Source organism: Elephantulus edwardii, unplaced genomic scaffold, assembly GCF_000299155.1.
Source record: "Elephantulus edwardii isolate Elephantulus edwardi_28Jun2011 unplaced genomic scaffold, EleEdw1.0 scaffold00117, whole genome shotgun sequence".
Lineage (NCBI taxonomy): Eukaryota > Metazoa > Chordata > Mammalia > Macroscelidea > Macroscelididae > Elephantulus > Elephantulus edwardii.
The window spans coordinates 4,996,152-5,013,031 of NW_006399867.1; the positions used below are offsets into that span (position 1 = coordinate 4,996,152).

Consider the following 16,880-nt stretch of genomic DNA (forward strand, 5'->3'; position numbering starts at 1 on the left):
ATGTTGCCAGATTCTGAGCCATCCTTGTGTTAGTATCTTTGAGCCCACTGTGGCTAAATACACCATCCCTTTTTTTTCAGTTCACTAACACTCCACTTCACCAACCATTTATGTACTTTTGTAGTGTCTGGTTGTTTCTAATGATATGTAAGTAAATGATCAGAAGTCTACTAAACTCATTAATAAAAAGGATTCTGGCTGTCAAAAAAAAAAGTATTTTGACTCTCAAGGAAGTCACCATCAATTCTTGCTATTTGGTTGTTACTACTCAGAACGTTTATTCCAAAAGCTTGCTCCCACTGGAGCTCAGTGTTACTGCTTATCAAATTAGATACTATGAAAAAAAAAAATTAGATACTATGTTGGCTGGTATCCTGACTGTCTTCCATAATCACATCCCCAGCTATTAACAAACTCCACCTCATACCAGCAATCAGTATATTGGAGGAATGGGAAAAGATAAATTCTGTTGATGCCAAGCCATATATCCTTAAAGCTACAGCACACAGAGATTTCAAAGAGTCCAGAACCCAGAAATACCCTTTCCCCACTGGTCATAATGAGCTCTGGGTGCAGTGAGGATGGGACATCTGGACCCAGATTCCTTCCTAGAGAGTGATGGTCATCTTAGTCTCTCCTGGGGAGCAGGTTTGACTGAAGGATCCCATTGGCTGACAATGTATGGGTTTGGCTTCTTTCTGCAGATGACCTCAATATGCCAGCCAAGGAGGTGTACGGAGCTCAGCCCCCCATTGAGCTCTTAAGACAATGGATCGACCATGGTTACTGGTTTGATAAGAAGGACGCGAACAGGCTGGATATCACAGATGTGTTGCTTGTGACAGCTATGGGCCCTCCTGGGGGAGGAAGGCATGACATTACTGGTACGTGAAGGAGAGAGTTCATTTTTCTTTGCCTGTTAGAGGGTTACCCATGATTACCCATGGCCCATGGCAGACAGTGTTTGGTAGAGCTTCCCGATTAGAACAAGCTTGGAAGCAGGAGTGACATCCACTTCCAAAATGGCTCGCCTCTGGAAACTATGAACCATGCTCAGGTCTTTCATTCACAGGGTCACCATGAGTCGGCTACGACTCAACAGGACTTAACAACAACAACAACAACACAATTAGAGGGCTAGACCACGTTCGTGAAGACAGGGGTGACACAGGCATTCTTTCCTGAGTGAGGGTGGGACAAAGTGTGGTTAGGGCGCAGAAGTGAAGTTTTAAGCTGGCTCCAGGGAGTGGCATTGGAAGGTCTCTGAAACAGGAATGGAAGACAAAAAGAGGATGTGTTAAGTCTTTGCCTAGCTCCTGGAGGAACTTCATACCAAGGAGAGTGTTTACTGTGGTAATAAGTGTTCCAGGGAGAAGGCTAAATCAGAAGCCTTAAGTTAGAGGCTCACGTCAGAAGCATCTGTGTACTCTTTGAAGTTGTTCAGGTTGCCAGAAAGAAACTCAGACCTAGAGTATCCTAAGCAAGAAAGAAAACAGAAAAAGATATTAACCTAGGTTTGCTGTTATGCTGAACCTTGTGCCATGGGGATATCAAATATTATAATGGTTTCCCATTGTGTAAAGTGTTTGGTGGGGCTCCCAGTTGTAAATCAGATTGGGAAGCAGGAGTGGCATCCGCTTTCTAAACCACATGCCTCTGCAAACTCTGTGTACTTGGAGAAACAACGATAGCTTTAGATGTTTTGTTCAGAGTCGCTAGGAGTTAACCTCAACTCGGCAGCAATCAAGAACAGCAACAAGGAGTAGGTGCAACTCAATCCAGGTCTAGAAGTGTCTGTATTCATGTTCTTTTGTTTATACCTGGTTAAGAATCTTTATACCATTTGTACTGTGCAGCACACAGGAGCAATGATTTTGCAAATTGCTACCTAACTTAGGAGGGACTGGAGAGCATTATGCTGAGGGAACGCAGTCTCATAAAAACAAATACTGTATAAGACCATTATTGTAGAACAAGTACGAGGATCTAAGGTGGGTGGGAGGAACAACAGAGGGGTGAGAATGAGGTGGGAGGTGGGCTTAATCATAGGGTTGCACAATTTAAAGGGTGGAGAGTGTGGCTGGTAAAGGAAAGGTGAGAGATCAGCATGGAAAAACAGCAGATACAAACTTTGCAAGTAAACCAGTATAAAATTTTTTAACAAATCTTTATACCATGTAAAAACTTGTTCTTGTTAATGTGCCATCAAGAGTTGCAATTCATCACAACCCTATGGACAACAGCTCTGAACCCTGCTCTCTCTTATGCCAGCTTCATTGTCTCAGACATACCTACCCTCATTACCCCAATCTCTCAGTCCATAATGTTGGTGGTGGTCTTAGGTGCCATTGAGTACAACTCACAGTGGTCCTGTGAGCAACAGATCTGAACCCTGCCCTGTCCCGTGCCAGCCTTGTTATTTCGGACATACTTGAACTTTTTACAGCAGTACTCTGTCAGTCCACTGGCTGAGGGTCTTTCTCTCTTTCATTTGACCCCTCTGCCTTTCCAAGCATGATGTCCCTCTCCAAAGAGTAGCCTCTCCTACCAGAGTATGTACATTGGAATTGACTCAAAAGGAGTTATTGGTTTTGGGGGGGTTTTGTATTTGTGTTTTTTTAAGGGTTTTTTTAAAATTTTATTTTATTATTTTTTAAATTAATTTTAATGAACATTTACAGAGATTTTGGATTTCCACTCATTCATTGTTGCATTTTTCTCCCTGCCCTCTCCCCCCCACCCCCAGTTCGCTCTTCTCTTTGAAAAGTAAAATTCCTTCGTTGATGTACAATGTCTGCCCCTGCCCCAAGTAGGCTCCACTGTGCAACCTTGTTTCTGGACTCTTGTCATAACGATAATACTCAATCATGTATTGCTATTAAACTGTTCTCCCCCTCATCTGTTTCAATGCAGTATACATAATTTATCCAATTTTTCTCAGTCTCACCCCAACCCTGATGTCAGTCCCATTCTACAACAGTGGCCCTGTGCAATATCAGTTATTGGTTTTGTGTACCATCCAGTCAGAACTGACCCACAGCTGATGCTCCAGTGTGTTTTCAGAGACAGTAAATCACAAAGGAGGACATTGTCCATCCTCCCACAGAGCAGCTGGTGGTGCCTTTGGGATTGCAGTGCAGCTTCTCACCACTAGGCCACCAGTGACATTAAGTTTCTCCATGGAGGCTAGGATTTTGAAGCTCCATCTCACATACTTTGGGCACGTGGCCAGGAGGGACCAGTCTTTGGAGAAGGACATCATGCTTGGAAGGGTAGAGGGGACAGTACAGGAGAGGAAGACCCGGATGAGATGGATTGATACAGTAACTGGAGCAGTGGGGGTTGGTGTGTCAGAGTCAGCAAGACTGGCCCTTGTACAGAGGGGTCGCTATGAGTCGCAGGTGACTTGATGGCAAATAGCAACAACTAAGGATGAAGTTATCTTTGCCTTCAAGGAGTACTCTGAAGGTACTTTTTCCAAGTATTCTTTTGGCAGTCCATGGAATATTCAACTCCAGCACCATAACTTAAAGGTATCCATTCTTCTGTCATCTTTCTTCATTGTCCAGTTCTCAGATGCATAGCAAGTGTTTAAAAAAGCCATAGCCTGAATCAGGCACACCTTAGCCCTTAAAGTGGCATTGTTGCTCATTAATTCAGAGAGGTTCCTGACTGCCGCCTTTCCCAGTGCACTCTTGATTGTCATCTTATTGAGTCTTTATTTTTCATACTAACCTTTACTTTACCAAGCATGATATTTATCTTCAGGGACTGATCCCTCCTGATAACCTTTCCTGATAGGTGGCTACAGGTTTATGAACCTCATAATGCTTCAGGAAGCATCAAAACATGCATTTGTTTTGTGTGGTGTTCTATATCTACGTTTTACTTTACAATAAAGTTATTTTTAGAAAGAAATGTAGATAAATCTATAGAAACACAAGATTAGTGGCTGCCTAAGGCTAAAACTGCTTATGTGGAACCTAAACATGAACCAAGAAGAAGTCGTTCGAACAGAACAAAGGGATGTCGAATGGTCTAAAATCAGGAAAGCTGAGAAGTATGTCATTATGTAACGGATTATATCATTTCACCATGAGTTACATGATAAAAACCACAGAGCTGTATCATTTCAGTTTGTATGCTAAAGAAATAATCCAAAAAGCTGAACTGGATCAGGATTGGAGGAAAACTCATTAACCTGCAATACATATGCAGCACACACCTTTGCTCAGATAAAACTAAGAGCGGACACACTTCCTCATAAAGATCAAAAACCATACCCTTCAGTGTGGATTATACTGTCAACATTAAAAAAATAAAAATTCTCACAACCAAACCATAGGAAACAGCCGTGATAAATAGATTAAAAATGGAAGTCAAGCACTAGATGCTCTGCTGGAGAAGGAGGGGCAGACTCCTCCTGTGCAAGTCAGATCCGATTCAACAGTACACAAGGAATAAAAACAACAACAAAAATTCAAGTCAAGTATTTCCTTTTACTTGAATTCATAATCAATGCTGTCAATGCACAGTCAAGAAATCAAATTATGTATATTGAATTAGATAGATAGGTTGCCCAGGACGTCTTTAAAAATACTAAACAGTAAGGATTAGGAATTTATTGTTGTTGGGGGTTTTTTTTAAGTTTATTTGAATTTTATTTAATGCTCAATCATTTATTCCTGAGCCTTAAAGTTCTGTTTCTTCTGTTCTTCTGGGAGATCTTGTTCTTCTTGGCGACCTCCTCTTCTGGTTTAGGAACAATCTGCTCCTTTTCAGTAAGGATCATCTCAGTCTGGCAGGGCGAGCTCATATAGGGCTTACTCCGACCATGAGCTCTGGACATACAGCAGTGCATCTTAGGAGCTTTGTTCACCTGGATGGGCTCGACCTGAGAATCAACGTCTAAACCTTTAAGTTCAGCATTGCTCTCTGTGTTTTTAAACATATGCAATAAAAACCTTGGCACTCTTTTTAGGCCACCAACCCTACCCACTGTTTGGCCTGGTTGCTCCTACCAGCTCCATCATTCTAACATCAGAACAGCACACACCACTTTTGCAAAGTGACATCTTCCCCATACTTGATGGCTTTCAGGATATACATACTCTTAATGGCCTGGGCAGTCTCCCAAGTCTTCTTAAATGGACCAGGAGGTTTGAGCCTCTTGATTTGCATGATTTTGTGGGATTTTTCCAGGTCAAGGGAGTAGTGCAAACCATTTTGGGAGATCACCTGAGGCCACTCATAGGAAGAGCATGAGGATTAGTTTTGACTTTGTTTTTTTGTTTTTATTTTTATTTTAATGAAGGTTTACAAATCATACATTAACTAACATTGATTTGTTGTTCTCTTCTTGTTATGTGCCTTCAAGTCGTTTGTGACTCATAGCGACCCTATGTACAATAGCTCTGAACATTGCTTTATCTTGTGCTAGCTGCATTGTCTCTGACACATCACCCCCCTGTTACCCCAGTCACTGTGCCAATCCTTCTCATCCAAAGCCTTCCTCTCTTGCACTGTCCCTCCACCCTCCCAAGCATGATGTCCATCTCCAAGGACTGGTCCCTCCTAGCAATATTGATTTATGTGGTTAATGTATTACAATAAGAAAAGCGAGGAACTTGAAGATTAAGATGTGCCCAACTCAAGCCATGGTGTTTTCAGTTGCCTCATATGTATGTGAAAGTTGGATGAAATAAGGATGGCTTACTTTCAGTTTGTTGTGTTGTGTTGTGGTGGTGGTTGTTGTTGTTATGTGCCATCGAGTCTCTTGTGACTCATAACGACCCTATGTACAATAGCCCTGACACTTGCTCTATCCTGTGCCAACTTTACTGTGGTGTTAGAGAAGAATGTTAAATATACCGCAGACTGTCAAGAGAGCAAACACATCTATCCTGGAAAACATGCACCTTGGATGTGAGGTTGCTGAGATTTCATCTGATATCTTTGGGCGTGTTACTGCCTTGGCACCAGTAGCCAGGAAATGAAAAGACGTATTACGATGGGAAAGTCTGCTGTTAGGGACCTTTCTAGAGTTCTGAAGAGCAATGGTGTCTCTCTGGAGACTAAAGTGCATCTGATACAGGCCATGGTCTTTGCACTCACTTGTTATGCATCAGAGAGTTGGACAATGACTAGGGAGGATAGAAGGAGAATTAATGCCTTTGAGCTGTGGTGCTGGAGAAGGGTATTGAGAGTACCATGGACTGCTAGGAAAACAAACAGATTCATCCTGGAGAGGGTTAAACCAGGCAGCTCCTTGGATACAAGGATTCTGAGGCTTCATCTGACATATTTTGGACATGTTGTAAAGAGGGACCGGTCCTTGGAGAGGGACATCATGCTTGGTATGGTGGAGGGACAGCGCAGGAGGGAAAGGCCCTCTATGAGGTGGATTGATTCAGTGACTGGGGTAATCGGGATGGGAGTGTCAGTGATAGTGCGATTGGCACAGGACAGAGCAGAGTTTAGGGCTTTTGTACATAGGGTCACTATGAGTCGCAAGCAACTCGATGGCACATAACAACAACAACATTTGAGCGTGTTATCAGGAAGAGTGACGGCCTGGAACAATGCCTTATGCTAGGTCAAGTGGAAATCAGTGAAAACAGAGGGTGGATGGATTGACATGGTGTCTGCAGCAGTGGGCCCAAGCATCCCGTACAAGATGGGGCAGGATCAGGTAGTCCCTTTGATGCTCATGAGTTGTATGTGTCAGAACGGACTTGATGGCATCTAACACTGTGCTGCAAGTTAAGTGTGAGTGTTTGTGTCATCTCACGTATGAACGTGTTTTCCAGGACGATTCACTCGCCATCTGAATATCATTTCCATCAACGCCTTTGAGGATGACACCTTGACCAAGATTTTCAGTTCTATCGTTGACTGGCACTTTCGCAAAGGGTTTGATGTGATATTCTTAAGGTAAGAGGCCCTCGTGTCTTCCTTGAGATTTCTCTGGGGGTCTTCTCGGTGGATCCCACATTGATTGGTCTACCTTCTCCTCCCCAAGGTACGGAAAGATGCTGGTACATGCTACCATGACAATTTACAAAGCCGCAGTTGAGAATTTCCTGCCAACTCCCTCCAAGTCCCACTATGTCTTCAACCTGCGGGACTTCTCACGAGTGATCCAGGGGGTGCTGCTCTGCCCTCACACCCACCTGCAGGTCAGCCACTGTCATTTCTGTTGCCAGCGTCACTCAGCAATATCTTTGGTTATGTGAAACATAACATTATAATACTAACTAGCAGCTAACTTTCATTTAGAATTTGGGGAGTGCTGGTAGCCTTGTGGTTAAGGAGTTGGGTTGCCAATCTAAAGGCATGAAGTTTGAATCCACCAGCTGCTTCATGGGAGAAGGATGGGCAATCTCCTCTCGTGGGATTTTCTGCCTCTGAAAACCCACTGGAGGATCTCAGCAACAGCAAGTAAGAGTTTAGTCTGTGTCAAGTGTTTCATAAGCATAATCTGATTTAATCTTCATGTCCACTCATTTATCTTTGTTTGGCAGTTTCCCCCTCAGATACCACCTTTCATTCCTTCAAATCATTATGTCTCAATCTTCAGGATGCAGAAAAACTTATCCGGCTTTGGATCCATGAGGTATATCGAGTCTTCTATGACCGTCTGATTGATCAGGAGGACAGACAGGTCTTCTTCAACATGGTGAAAGAAACCACTGCCAGTTGCTTCAAGCAAACCATGGAAAAGGTAAGTCGGACTCTTTGATCGGTTGGCCTCACAACTGGTCACAAGTGTTTGACCAAGTAGTTTCAGGTTTCAGGCTGTGATCCCAGTGGAGTGCTCTCTGATCTCTGGAGAAATAGAACTGATCAGTCCTTGGAGAGGGACGTCATGCTTGGGAGGGTGGAGGGACAGCGTAAGAGAGGAAGACCCTGGATGAGATGGATTGACTCAGTGACTGAGGTAATAGAGGTACATGTGTTAGGGACAGCGAAATTGGCTCAAGATAGAGCAGGGTTCAGAGCTGTTGGATATGGGATCGCTGTGAGTCACAGGTGACTCATCAGTACATAGCAATAACAACAAGACTGAGTCAAATAGTCACTTGATTGGCCAGTGTTTTATTTCAGCCAGTTGTGCTTCACTTGCATACAGGTTTGGGTCATCAAAAGAGTTTACAGTATGATGATATATGATTCACCGCTGTCCTGATGGAGTGGCTGAGTCAATGTTTCTTGGTATTGTTGTGTACCATCAAGTCAGAACCAATTCCTAGCTGATCCTCCACTGGGTTTTCAGAGGCAGTATATCGTATGAGAGGAGATTCCCCATGAAGCAGCTGGTGGCTTCAAACCTTGTGCCTTTGGGTTGACAGCGCGACTCCTTCCCATTAAGCCACCAGAGCTCCCTGATTGCATGCTTAGATGATCCTTGACCTTTCCCGCAGGTCCTCATCCACCTCTCACCCACCGGAAAGATCGCTGATGATAACATTCGGAGTCTCTTCTTTGGTGATTTCTTCCAACCAGAGAGTGAGCAGAAAATCTATGATGAGATCACGGACCTGAGGCAACTCACAGTTGTCATGGATTACTACCTGGAGGAGTATAACAACATCAGCAAGGCCCCCATGTCCTTGGTCATGTTCAAGTTTGCCATTGAGCACATATCCCGGATTTGCAGGGTCCTGAAGCAAAACAAAGGCCACTTGCTCCTGGTGGGCATTGGGGGCAGCGGGCGGCAGAGCGCCACCAAGCTGTCCACTTTCATGAACTCCTATGAGCTCTACCAGATCGAGATCACCCGGAACTACACGGGCAGTGACTGGCGAGAGGACCTGAAGAAGATCATGCTGCAGGTCGGCGTGGCCACCAAGAGCACTGTGTTCCTCTTCTCTGACAATCAGATCAAGGACGAGTCCTTTGTGGAGGACATCAACATGCTGCTGAACACAGGCGACGTGCCCAACATCTTCGCCGCTGACGAGAAGGCTGACATTGTGGAGAAGATGCAAACGGCGGCCAGAACGGAAGGAGAGAAGATGGAAATCACACCTCTCTCGATGTACAACTTCTTCATCGAGAGGGTCAAGAAGAACCTTCACATCGTCCTTGGTAAGAAGCAGTGCGTGCAGTCTGTTGGGGTTTTCCCCTCTGGGTGCAGAAACCTAGCAGTTGTGTTTGATACCACTTTCATCTGACCAAGTCTGCTGATTCTCAGCCCCCAGGTATCTTTCTTGTCTATTTGTCTCCATCTCTTCTACCTTCACGTTAACTAAACTGCCGTTATTTTACCCAAACCTATCCTCTGCAACTTAGTGCCTGCTTCTGTCCCTTCCAGATCTTTCTGTTCCGCAAAACCAAGAAGCTTTCCTTCATTCGTTGTTGTTACGACCCTATGCACAATAGCTCTTAACCCTGCCCTTCCTGAGCCACTCTGTCTCTGACACACCTTCCCTTATTACTTCAGTTCCTGTGCCCTCCGTCTTCTCCAGGGTCTTCCTCTCTTTTACTGTCCCTTCATATTTCCAAGCATGATGTCCTCCAAGGACTGGTCCCTCCTGGCAATCATTACAAATGTGTCTTTGTAACCTCTGTGTCTTTCTCAGACACATGCACACAAACATTTAAATAGCTGTTCCTTACTCAATGAGACAGGGTGATAAAAGATGTGAATCAGTAGTCATTAAATATATGAAATATAATGTATATGAATGATTATATGCAAACCGATAAAAAAATAGCTGCCCTTCAGGAAAAAGATAAAAATTCATAACAAGTGCTCTTATAAGGAGGGTGCCTGTTTCCACCCTCATTTCAAACCAAGCTCTGCGTTTCTCTTGTCTTCAGAGCCAACTATGGGGAAATGCCTCACTCTCTTATATCTTTGACTTAGGACAAATGAAGCAAGTGGTGCAGAGAAGTCAGACCCTCCTGGCTAAGTGGCTAGCAGAGTCAAGAAGAGGCTATTATAAATTGAGTTCCCATTACAAGGCTGCATGAAAATCCAGAGGCTCCCATTAGGTCTCCCAGGCACTTAACAATGGCTGTTTCTATCACATGCCTGGAAAAACTACAGGAAACCATACACTACTCTTGCCCAGCCAGGACTCTTAGAAATATGCACCTTTCCCTTGGGGAATCTCCTTGCTTTTAGAGAAAGGAATTAACAAAGTCATTCTTCTTAAGCCATGAGTCCAATTGGAGATGCCTTCCGGAACCGTCTTCGGATGTTCCCTTCATTGATCAACTGCTGTACAATTGATTGGTTCCAGTCTTGGCCCACAGATGCCCTGGAGTTGGTGGCCAACAAATTCCTGGAGGATGTGGAGCTCGATGTCAGCATTCGGACGGAGTAAGTATTAGCTCCACTTGAAAATCGAGACGGCGGCTCTGTTTTTGCCACTGTTTTAAAGATTTCGTAACTTAATCTAGGGAGCTCTGGTGGCCTAGTGGTAAGAAGCTGTGCTGCAATGCTATAGGCAGCTCTGTAGGAGAGAGAGGGCCAATCTCCCATGCAATTTACTGTTTTTGAAAACCCACTAGAAGGTCTGCTGTGGCTTGGTTCCAACTCAGTGGCACACAATAGCAACAGTTTAAAAGGTTTCTACTCTCAAATCAAACCATGTTTTGTTGAATGTTTCCTAAGACATCCTTGCTGAAAAATAATAAAGTAACATTGTTCACAATTGTCCAACACGTGCACTATAGTCATAGCCGTAAAGACCTAGATATAACAGAGATACTTAAATCATTTTAGATTGTACATCTTCGGCAGGGGCAACGTCAGTGCCAAGGGGAGGAAACTTGGTTCTTCAGGAGATAGAAAAGCACTTACTGTTTTGGTTTTTGTTTGTTTGTTTGTATTTTGTGTTGGTTTTTCAAATTTTTTTCTTTTATTATTTTGTGTGTGTGTGTGTGTGTGTGTGTACCCTCAAATGAGATGTAACAGATACAGGAGGAGATTGTCCCTCCTTCTCCAGCAGAGCATCTGGTGGATTTGAACTGTGTGCCTCTGGGACTGCAGTTCAGCTTTTTGCCACTAGGCCACCAGAGCTTCCTTTGCTGTTTTATATATAAAACACACATATACCCACAAAAGAACTAGAGTAACAGAAGAGATGAGAAGGTAGACTGGTTAGGGATCCCATGGAGGTGAGGATCAGGTGTCTTGTCTAACACTGCATCTTTAGTGCCTCGCAGGTGTCTAGAACGTGTTAAGTGTCCTCGAGTAGATCTCATTGACTCATAGAGATCCTGTGAACAACAGGTCTGTTCTGCCCATCCCCACAATCCCCACCATGTTCGAGCCTGTTGTTGTTGTCATTGTGTCAGTTCATCTGGTTGAGGGTCTTCTTTTCTTCCTCTGACCCTCTCCTTTTCCCAGTATGAAGTCTTTTCCCCAGAGCCTGCCCCTCCTGACAGTATGCCCAAAATATGTGAGAGGAAGTTTCACCATCCTTGTCCGTAAGGAGTACCCTGCCTGTACTTCCTTCAATACAGAGCTTTGTTTATTTTTGTCTAGTGCATGCTGCTGCTGTTGTTGTACCATCGAGTCTGAACCAGCCCAAAGCTGACCCTCTAATGGGTTTCCAGAGACAGTAAATCTCATGGGAAGAGATTTCCTATCTTTACTCTCATAGGGCAGCTTGTGAATTCGAACCTTGTACGTTTAGCACAATTCCTTACCACTCAACCGCCCAGAGCTCCCTGTGTCTGCTAACATTTTTGTCTAGTTCATTGTTGTTGTTGAACCACAGAGTTGGAATCGACTCATAGCTGACCCTCCAGCAGATTTTCAGGGACAGTAAATCTCCTGGGAGGAGATTGCCCATGCATCTCCCATGGAGCAGCTAGTGGACTCGAACTACATACCTTTGGACTGGTAGTGCAATTCCATACCACTACACCACCAGAGAGCTCCCTTGTCTAGTATGTAGCAAGCTGAATTAAAGTTTATTAAATGACTGAATGACAAAATAAGATGCTGGATAGAGGTCAGAAAGTTGATGGCCTCCAGTTGCATTTTTTGATGACTTTTGATTTTATTCTCTAGGTCGAGAGATTTCCTAACCTGGGTGCACAAGGTTGCAGCTAGAATTCAGAAGGTGGCAGAATAAAAATGGGAAAAAGTTTATATTCACTTTTGTTCATGGTGTTTTATATTTCCTTCAGTGATAAATGTATGCAGCAGACCCCAGCAGCATTAACCAGACCCTGTGACTTTGCTACCAGCAGGGATCCTGGTTATTTTTGTGACTCATTTAGTCATTTTTGATACCTTTGTATACAGTTTCCTTCAAAACAGTGGTAATTATTAGACCCACTACCAATCTTGTGAGCTAATGTGGAGAGGTCAACAAACTGTGGCCCGCAGGCCAAACCTACCTTGCAGCGTGCTTTGTGAGTAAAAGTTACAGGGACATGGTCAAATCCATTAGTTTGCATATTGCCTGTGGTTCTTTCTTACTTCAAAGGCAAAGTTGAGTAGCTGTGACCTAGAATGTGTGGCCCACACATCCTCAAATATTTATTCTTTGGCCATTTACAGAAAAAGCTTTTTAGTCTCTGACTTAATGCTGCAGAAGCACATATATTTCTGTGTCTTGCTTCTTTCTAAATATTTAGGAAACTCTATTATAATATCATTGGAATTGGAAATTCTATGTGTTTTCCTTTCTTTTATGCCCTTCAAAACATTATTCTGAAAAGCTCAGAGGCTCCACTGTTTTTCCAGAAGTTAATAACTATAACTGAAGTGCTGATTAGTCACCAGAGAAATTAGGGATGGAAATTATATGATCAAAGAGCTTTCCTGTATGAATATATGAGTACTCCTTCCCTCTCTGTCTTGGCTCTGATGATCTGCAGAGACTGTTGGACTGTAATGGGCTATAATCACTATGTGTGTGCCTTCTTACACGCTTGTCTCTACTGAACTTGAACTTGACTGTGATCTCTCTGGAGGACGTAAGACTTATATAACCACCTTTGTGTCCTCGGCAGGGTCATCTCCATGTGCATATATTTTCAAGAGAGCGTGAGGGATCTGTCGGTGAATTTCTATAACACACTCTCCAGACACAACTATGTAACGCCCACCTCCTACCTGGAACTGATCCTCACCTTCAAGACCCTCCTCAACAGCAAGAGGCATGAGGTTGATATGATGAAGAATCGCTACCTGGTGGGCCTGGAGAAGCTTGAGTTTGCATCTTCACAGGTGAGCGAGCGCATGCGGAGTAGAAGAGGGACAGGTTGGTCTCTGGCTGGGAGGCAAGCTAGGAACTGCTTTAGGTATAAAATAAGGAACCAACCAAAGTGGAAGGTCAGAGAAAGAGAAGATCTTCAAGAGTGACTGGCACAAAGACAACCTAGTGGGCTTGAGCACGACAGAGAGTGTGAGGGTGACACAGGATCCGTTATTGATGAGGTCACTGTGGGTTATAGTTGACTTGATGAGACCCAACAACAGCAGCTTGGTCCTTGGAGAAGGACGTCATGCTCGGAAGGGTGGAGGGACAGCGCAGGAGAGAGAGACCCCAGATGAGGTGGATTGATACAGTGACCGGGCCAGTACAAACTGGGCTGTAGGTGCGTCAGAGTCAGCGAGACTGGCCCAGGACAGGGCAGGCTTCAGAGCTGTTGTACACAGGGTCACTATGAGATGCAGGTGACTCGATGACACACAACAACAACAACAACGGCAGTAAAGAGAAGGTCTGCTCTTGCATTTGTGTAACTTCTCTCCCTCTGTTCTCAGGCCAGTTGGTACAGATCTTTAAGATTTTTGATCTTTTGTTCATCAGGATTTTTTCATTTTTTTGCATTAATTAAAAAAAATGCATTCTAATACTGGATCTCTATCTCGAGGGCTGAGGTTTTTGGCGACTCTCCAGCCAGTTTTCAAGAGGCTGTGTAGATTGCACTGGAAGAGATTGCTTCTCTGTCTCTTGGTGAGCCTCTTGTGGATTTTTTTTTTAATTTTTAAATTTTTTTTAAATTTTTTTAAACTTTTGTGTGAGTGTACCGTCAAATCGGATCTGACTGGTACAGGAGGAGATTGTCCCTCCTTCCCCGGCAGAGCATCTGGTGGATTCGAACCGTGTGCCTCTGGGATTGTAGTTGCAGCTCCTTGCCACTAGGCCACCAGAGCTCCCCCCTCTTGTAGATTTGAACCTCCGAAGAGACAACTGCTAGTCTCTGGGGCTAGCAACAGAACGCCCTAGAGACTACGCCACCAGAGCCCCCTTTTTTATTTGTTGTTTGGGGAGATGTCTGCTGCATGTTGTTGTTATGTACCATCAATTCGGAACTGACGCATATTGGACCCTCACCGCCCCACCCCCCCGCCCCCAGCAGATTTTCAGAGGCAGTAAATAACACACAGGGAGTTTTCCCATCTTTCTCCCACAGAGCAGCTAGTGGATTCAGACTGCGTGCCTTTGAGTTGGCAGCACAAGTCTTGAGGAGGTAAAAAGGCCACCAGAGCTCATGTTCTTACTAATTGTTGTTCCTGGTTACTGTCAAGGTGAAAGCAACTCCTAGCTGGCCCTTCAGTGGATTTTTAGGGGCAGTGAATCTCATGAGAAGAGATTGCTCATCCTTCTCCCACAGAGCAGCTGGTGGATTCAAACTGTACCCCTTTGGGATTACAGCACAGTTTCTTACCACTAGGCCACAGAGCTCTGCTAGATTTCCTCGGGCTGCTAGAACATAAACACCACAAGTAGATGACTTTAACAAACAAATTTGTTTTCTCGTGTTGTGAGGGAGGCTGAATTCAGAATGCCAGCTCCGGAAGAGGCCCTTTTTCTCTGTTGGCTCTGGGGGACATCTTTGTTTCTTTTCTGCTGTGCTTCCCCATTACATACAGTTATCAGACAGTGATAACTTCTCCTCGCTTGTGCCTTTCTCTGAGCTATGCTTTACCCCCTCCCTTTTATTTTTTATTTTCATTTTATTGAATGAAAATGTGAGTTCTAGCAGGTTAAATAACATGTCCTTGATCACATAACTTACAAAAGTGGAGAAGGCTACCAGCATAAAATACCCAGAATATATTTTAGCTGCCTTTTCCCCCCAAAGTCTACTAAACTCAGAATCCTAAGTATTGAAAATAGTTAACATATTGACAGTTTAATCCACAAAAAAAAAAACCCAACAAAAATGTAACTGTTAAAGTTTGAAAAAAAAATTAAATTTACATAGAATTTTTTTATGAAGTTGCTTGGTAGGATGCATCAGGATATCTTTGACAGAGCAGATGAGGTGGTAAAATGGCTTAAAGAGATGGTTCCGTTTAATGTGCTAAAACTATGCTTTTTATAGATCAAAAGTGATTTCTGAATTGTATCCTGTTAACTTCCCCAATAAGCCCCATTACTGTGAGAAAAAAAAGTGATTGTTTTCAGACACACCCTACATTGTAACAGCATCATTAACATAGCAAAGAAAACCCAATCCCTTCACAGGGATACAGCCGTCACAGGAGTTAGGGTCCACAGCATATAATTTGAGAGTGATAGTAGCATTTCAGTCTATAACAGTGCTGCTATTTAGATTGAATGAACTGACATAAACACAGCCATAGCAGAATGACCAATTCTTTATCAGTTTGGTCTTGGATTACTTGGCAAATCATCTAAAGGGAGAGTCAGATTAAGAGCTTAATGTTCAGCCACCAATAAAAAGCTGATGTGACAGGTTGATTTACGGTGAGTGGCATGTCCCTGTGAACAGCAAACTCACTTAAAAACACTGCAACGAGGGAGTTCTGGTGGCCTAGTGGCAAGAAGCTGCACTGCAATCCCAGAGGTTCACAGTTCAAATCCACCATATGCTCTGCTGGAGAAGGAGGTATAATTTCCTCCTATACCAGTCAGATCCAATTTGACGATACATGCACAAGAAAAATAATAAAATAAAATAAAATCACTACAACGGAGATTGGGCAAGGGAACAAGAGGTGGCCCCATTACTCTGTGCCCAGGGTCCAGCTCGGGGCAGGAGGCTTCTAGAGAGATGGCAAAGACCCTTGTCTGTCTAGACCAGGATGAGCAAATTGAGTTGAGAGGCATCAAAAAACCTGAGACTAGTTAGACCGGGAAAAAGAAAGACAGAGCGCTACTATGCAGAACACCCTCCCATGTTCCCAGCCTTGCAAACAGGGAAAGTAATGCACTTATTTCCATGATACTCATAGGGAAACCAGGATGTGGTCACAACTCACCCGTGCTCACGCAACCTCGTGAATAGTCCCAAGAGTGGCCAGATCAAAACTGTAACCAAACCTGCTAGACAGACTCCGGAGCCTGTGTTTCTAACCAGACCCAGGCGTCATGCTGTTTCTCAGACCAATTTGCTGAGGATGGTGGGTGCACGTGGAGGAACGTCTTCCATCCAAAGCCAGTGCTGTGTGCACCTGCCTTTGAGGCAGAAACGAGATTAGTGGGAAAATACAGTAAGGGTGTAAACTCCAGCGCCAGTGGTGATTAATCTTATAAAACATTATACATGAGAATGATTGTAGGAAACACTATGTGAATGAAGAATAGTGTGAAACACAGTATGTATGGACTTTGTAAGCAAACCGATTTCTTAAAAAGAAAAAAAAAGAACCCAAAATATAAACAAACAAACAAATAAAAAAGAAAATATGAGGGGTTTGTTGTTCTTTTTATATGTTGTTGAATTGGAACTGACCCAGAACTGAGACCTATAGCAGGTGTCCAGAGGCTGGAAATGCACATGGGAGGAGATTGCCCGCTTTTACCCTTGAAGCAGCTGACAAAAGTGAGGCTCCAAAGTGAAGGTGGCTTTTTCAATGCTGGATAGCTAGTAAGTGATGAAGGACGTCTTTCTGACACTGTGCTCTATCCAGGAAGCATCACTGTTTTCCAGTG

The 16,880-nt window shown here is 43.8% G+C and overlaps 1 protein-coding gene across 1 annotated transcript in view; it reads left to right on the forward strand.

Annotated features, from left to right (window-relative positions):
- The window catches only part of DNAH3 (dynein, axonemal, heavy chain 3), a 230,099-nt gene that overhangs the window by 169,707 nt on the left and 43,512 nt on the right, over positions 1-16,880 (forward strand). Inside the window, exons 43-49 of the mRNA XM_006892705.1 lie at positions 705-884; positions 6,810-6,933; positions 7,022-7,178; positions 7,580-7,723; positions 8,424-9,090; positions 10,165-10,330; positions 12,982-13,198. Coding sequence (XP_006892767.1) covers positions 705-884; positions 6,810-6,933; positions 7,022-7,178; positions 7,580-7,723; positions 8,424-9,090; positions 10,165-10,330; positions 12,982-13,198 — 1,655 coding nt within the window. The remainder of the gene's footprint in view (positions 1-704; positions 885-6,809; positions 6,934-7,021; positions 7,179-7,579; positions 7,724-8,423; positions 9,091-10,164; positions 10,331-12,981; positions 13,199-16,880) is intronic.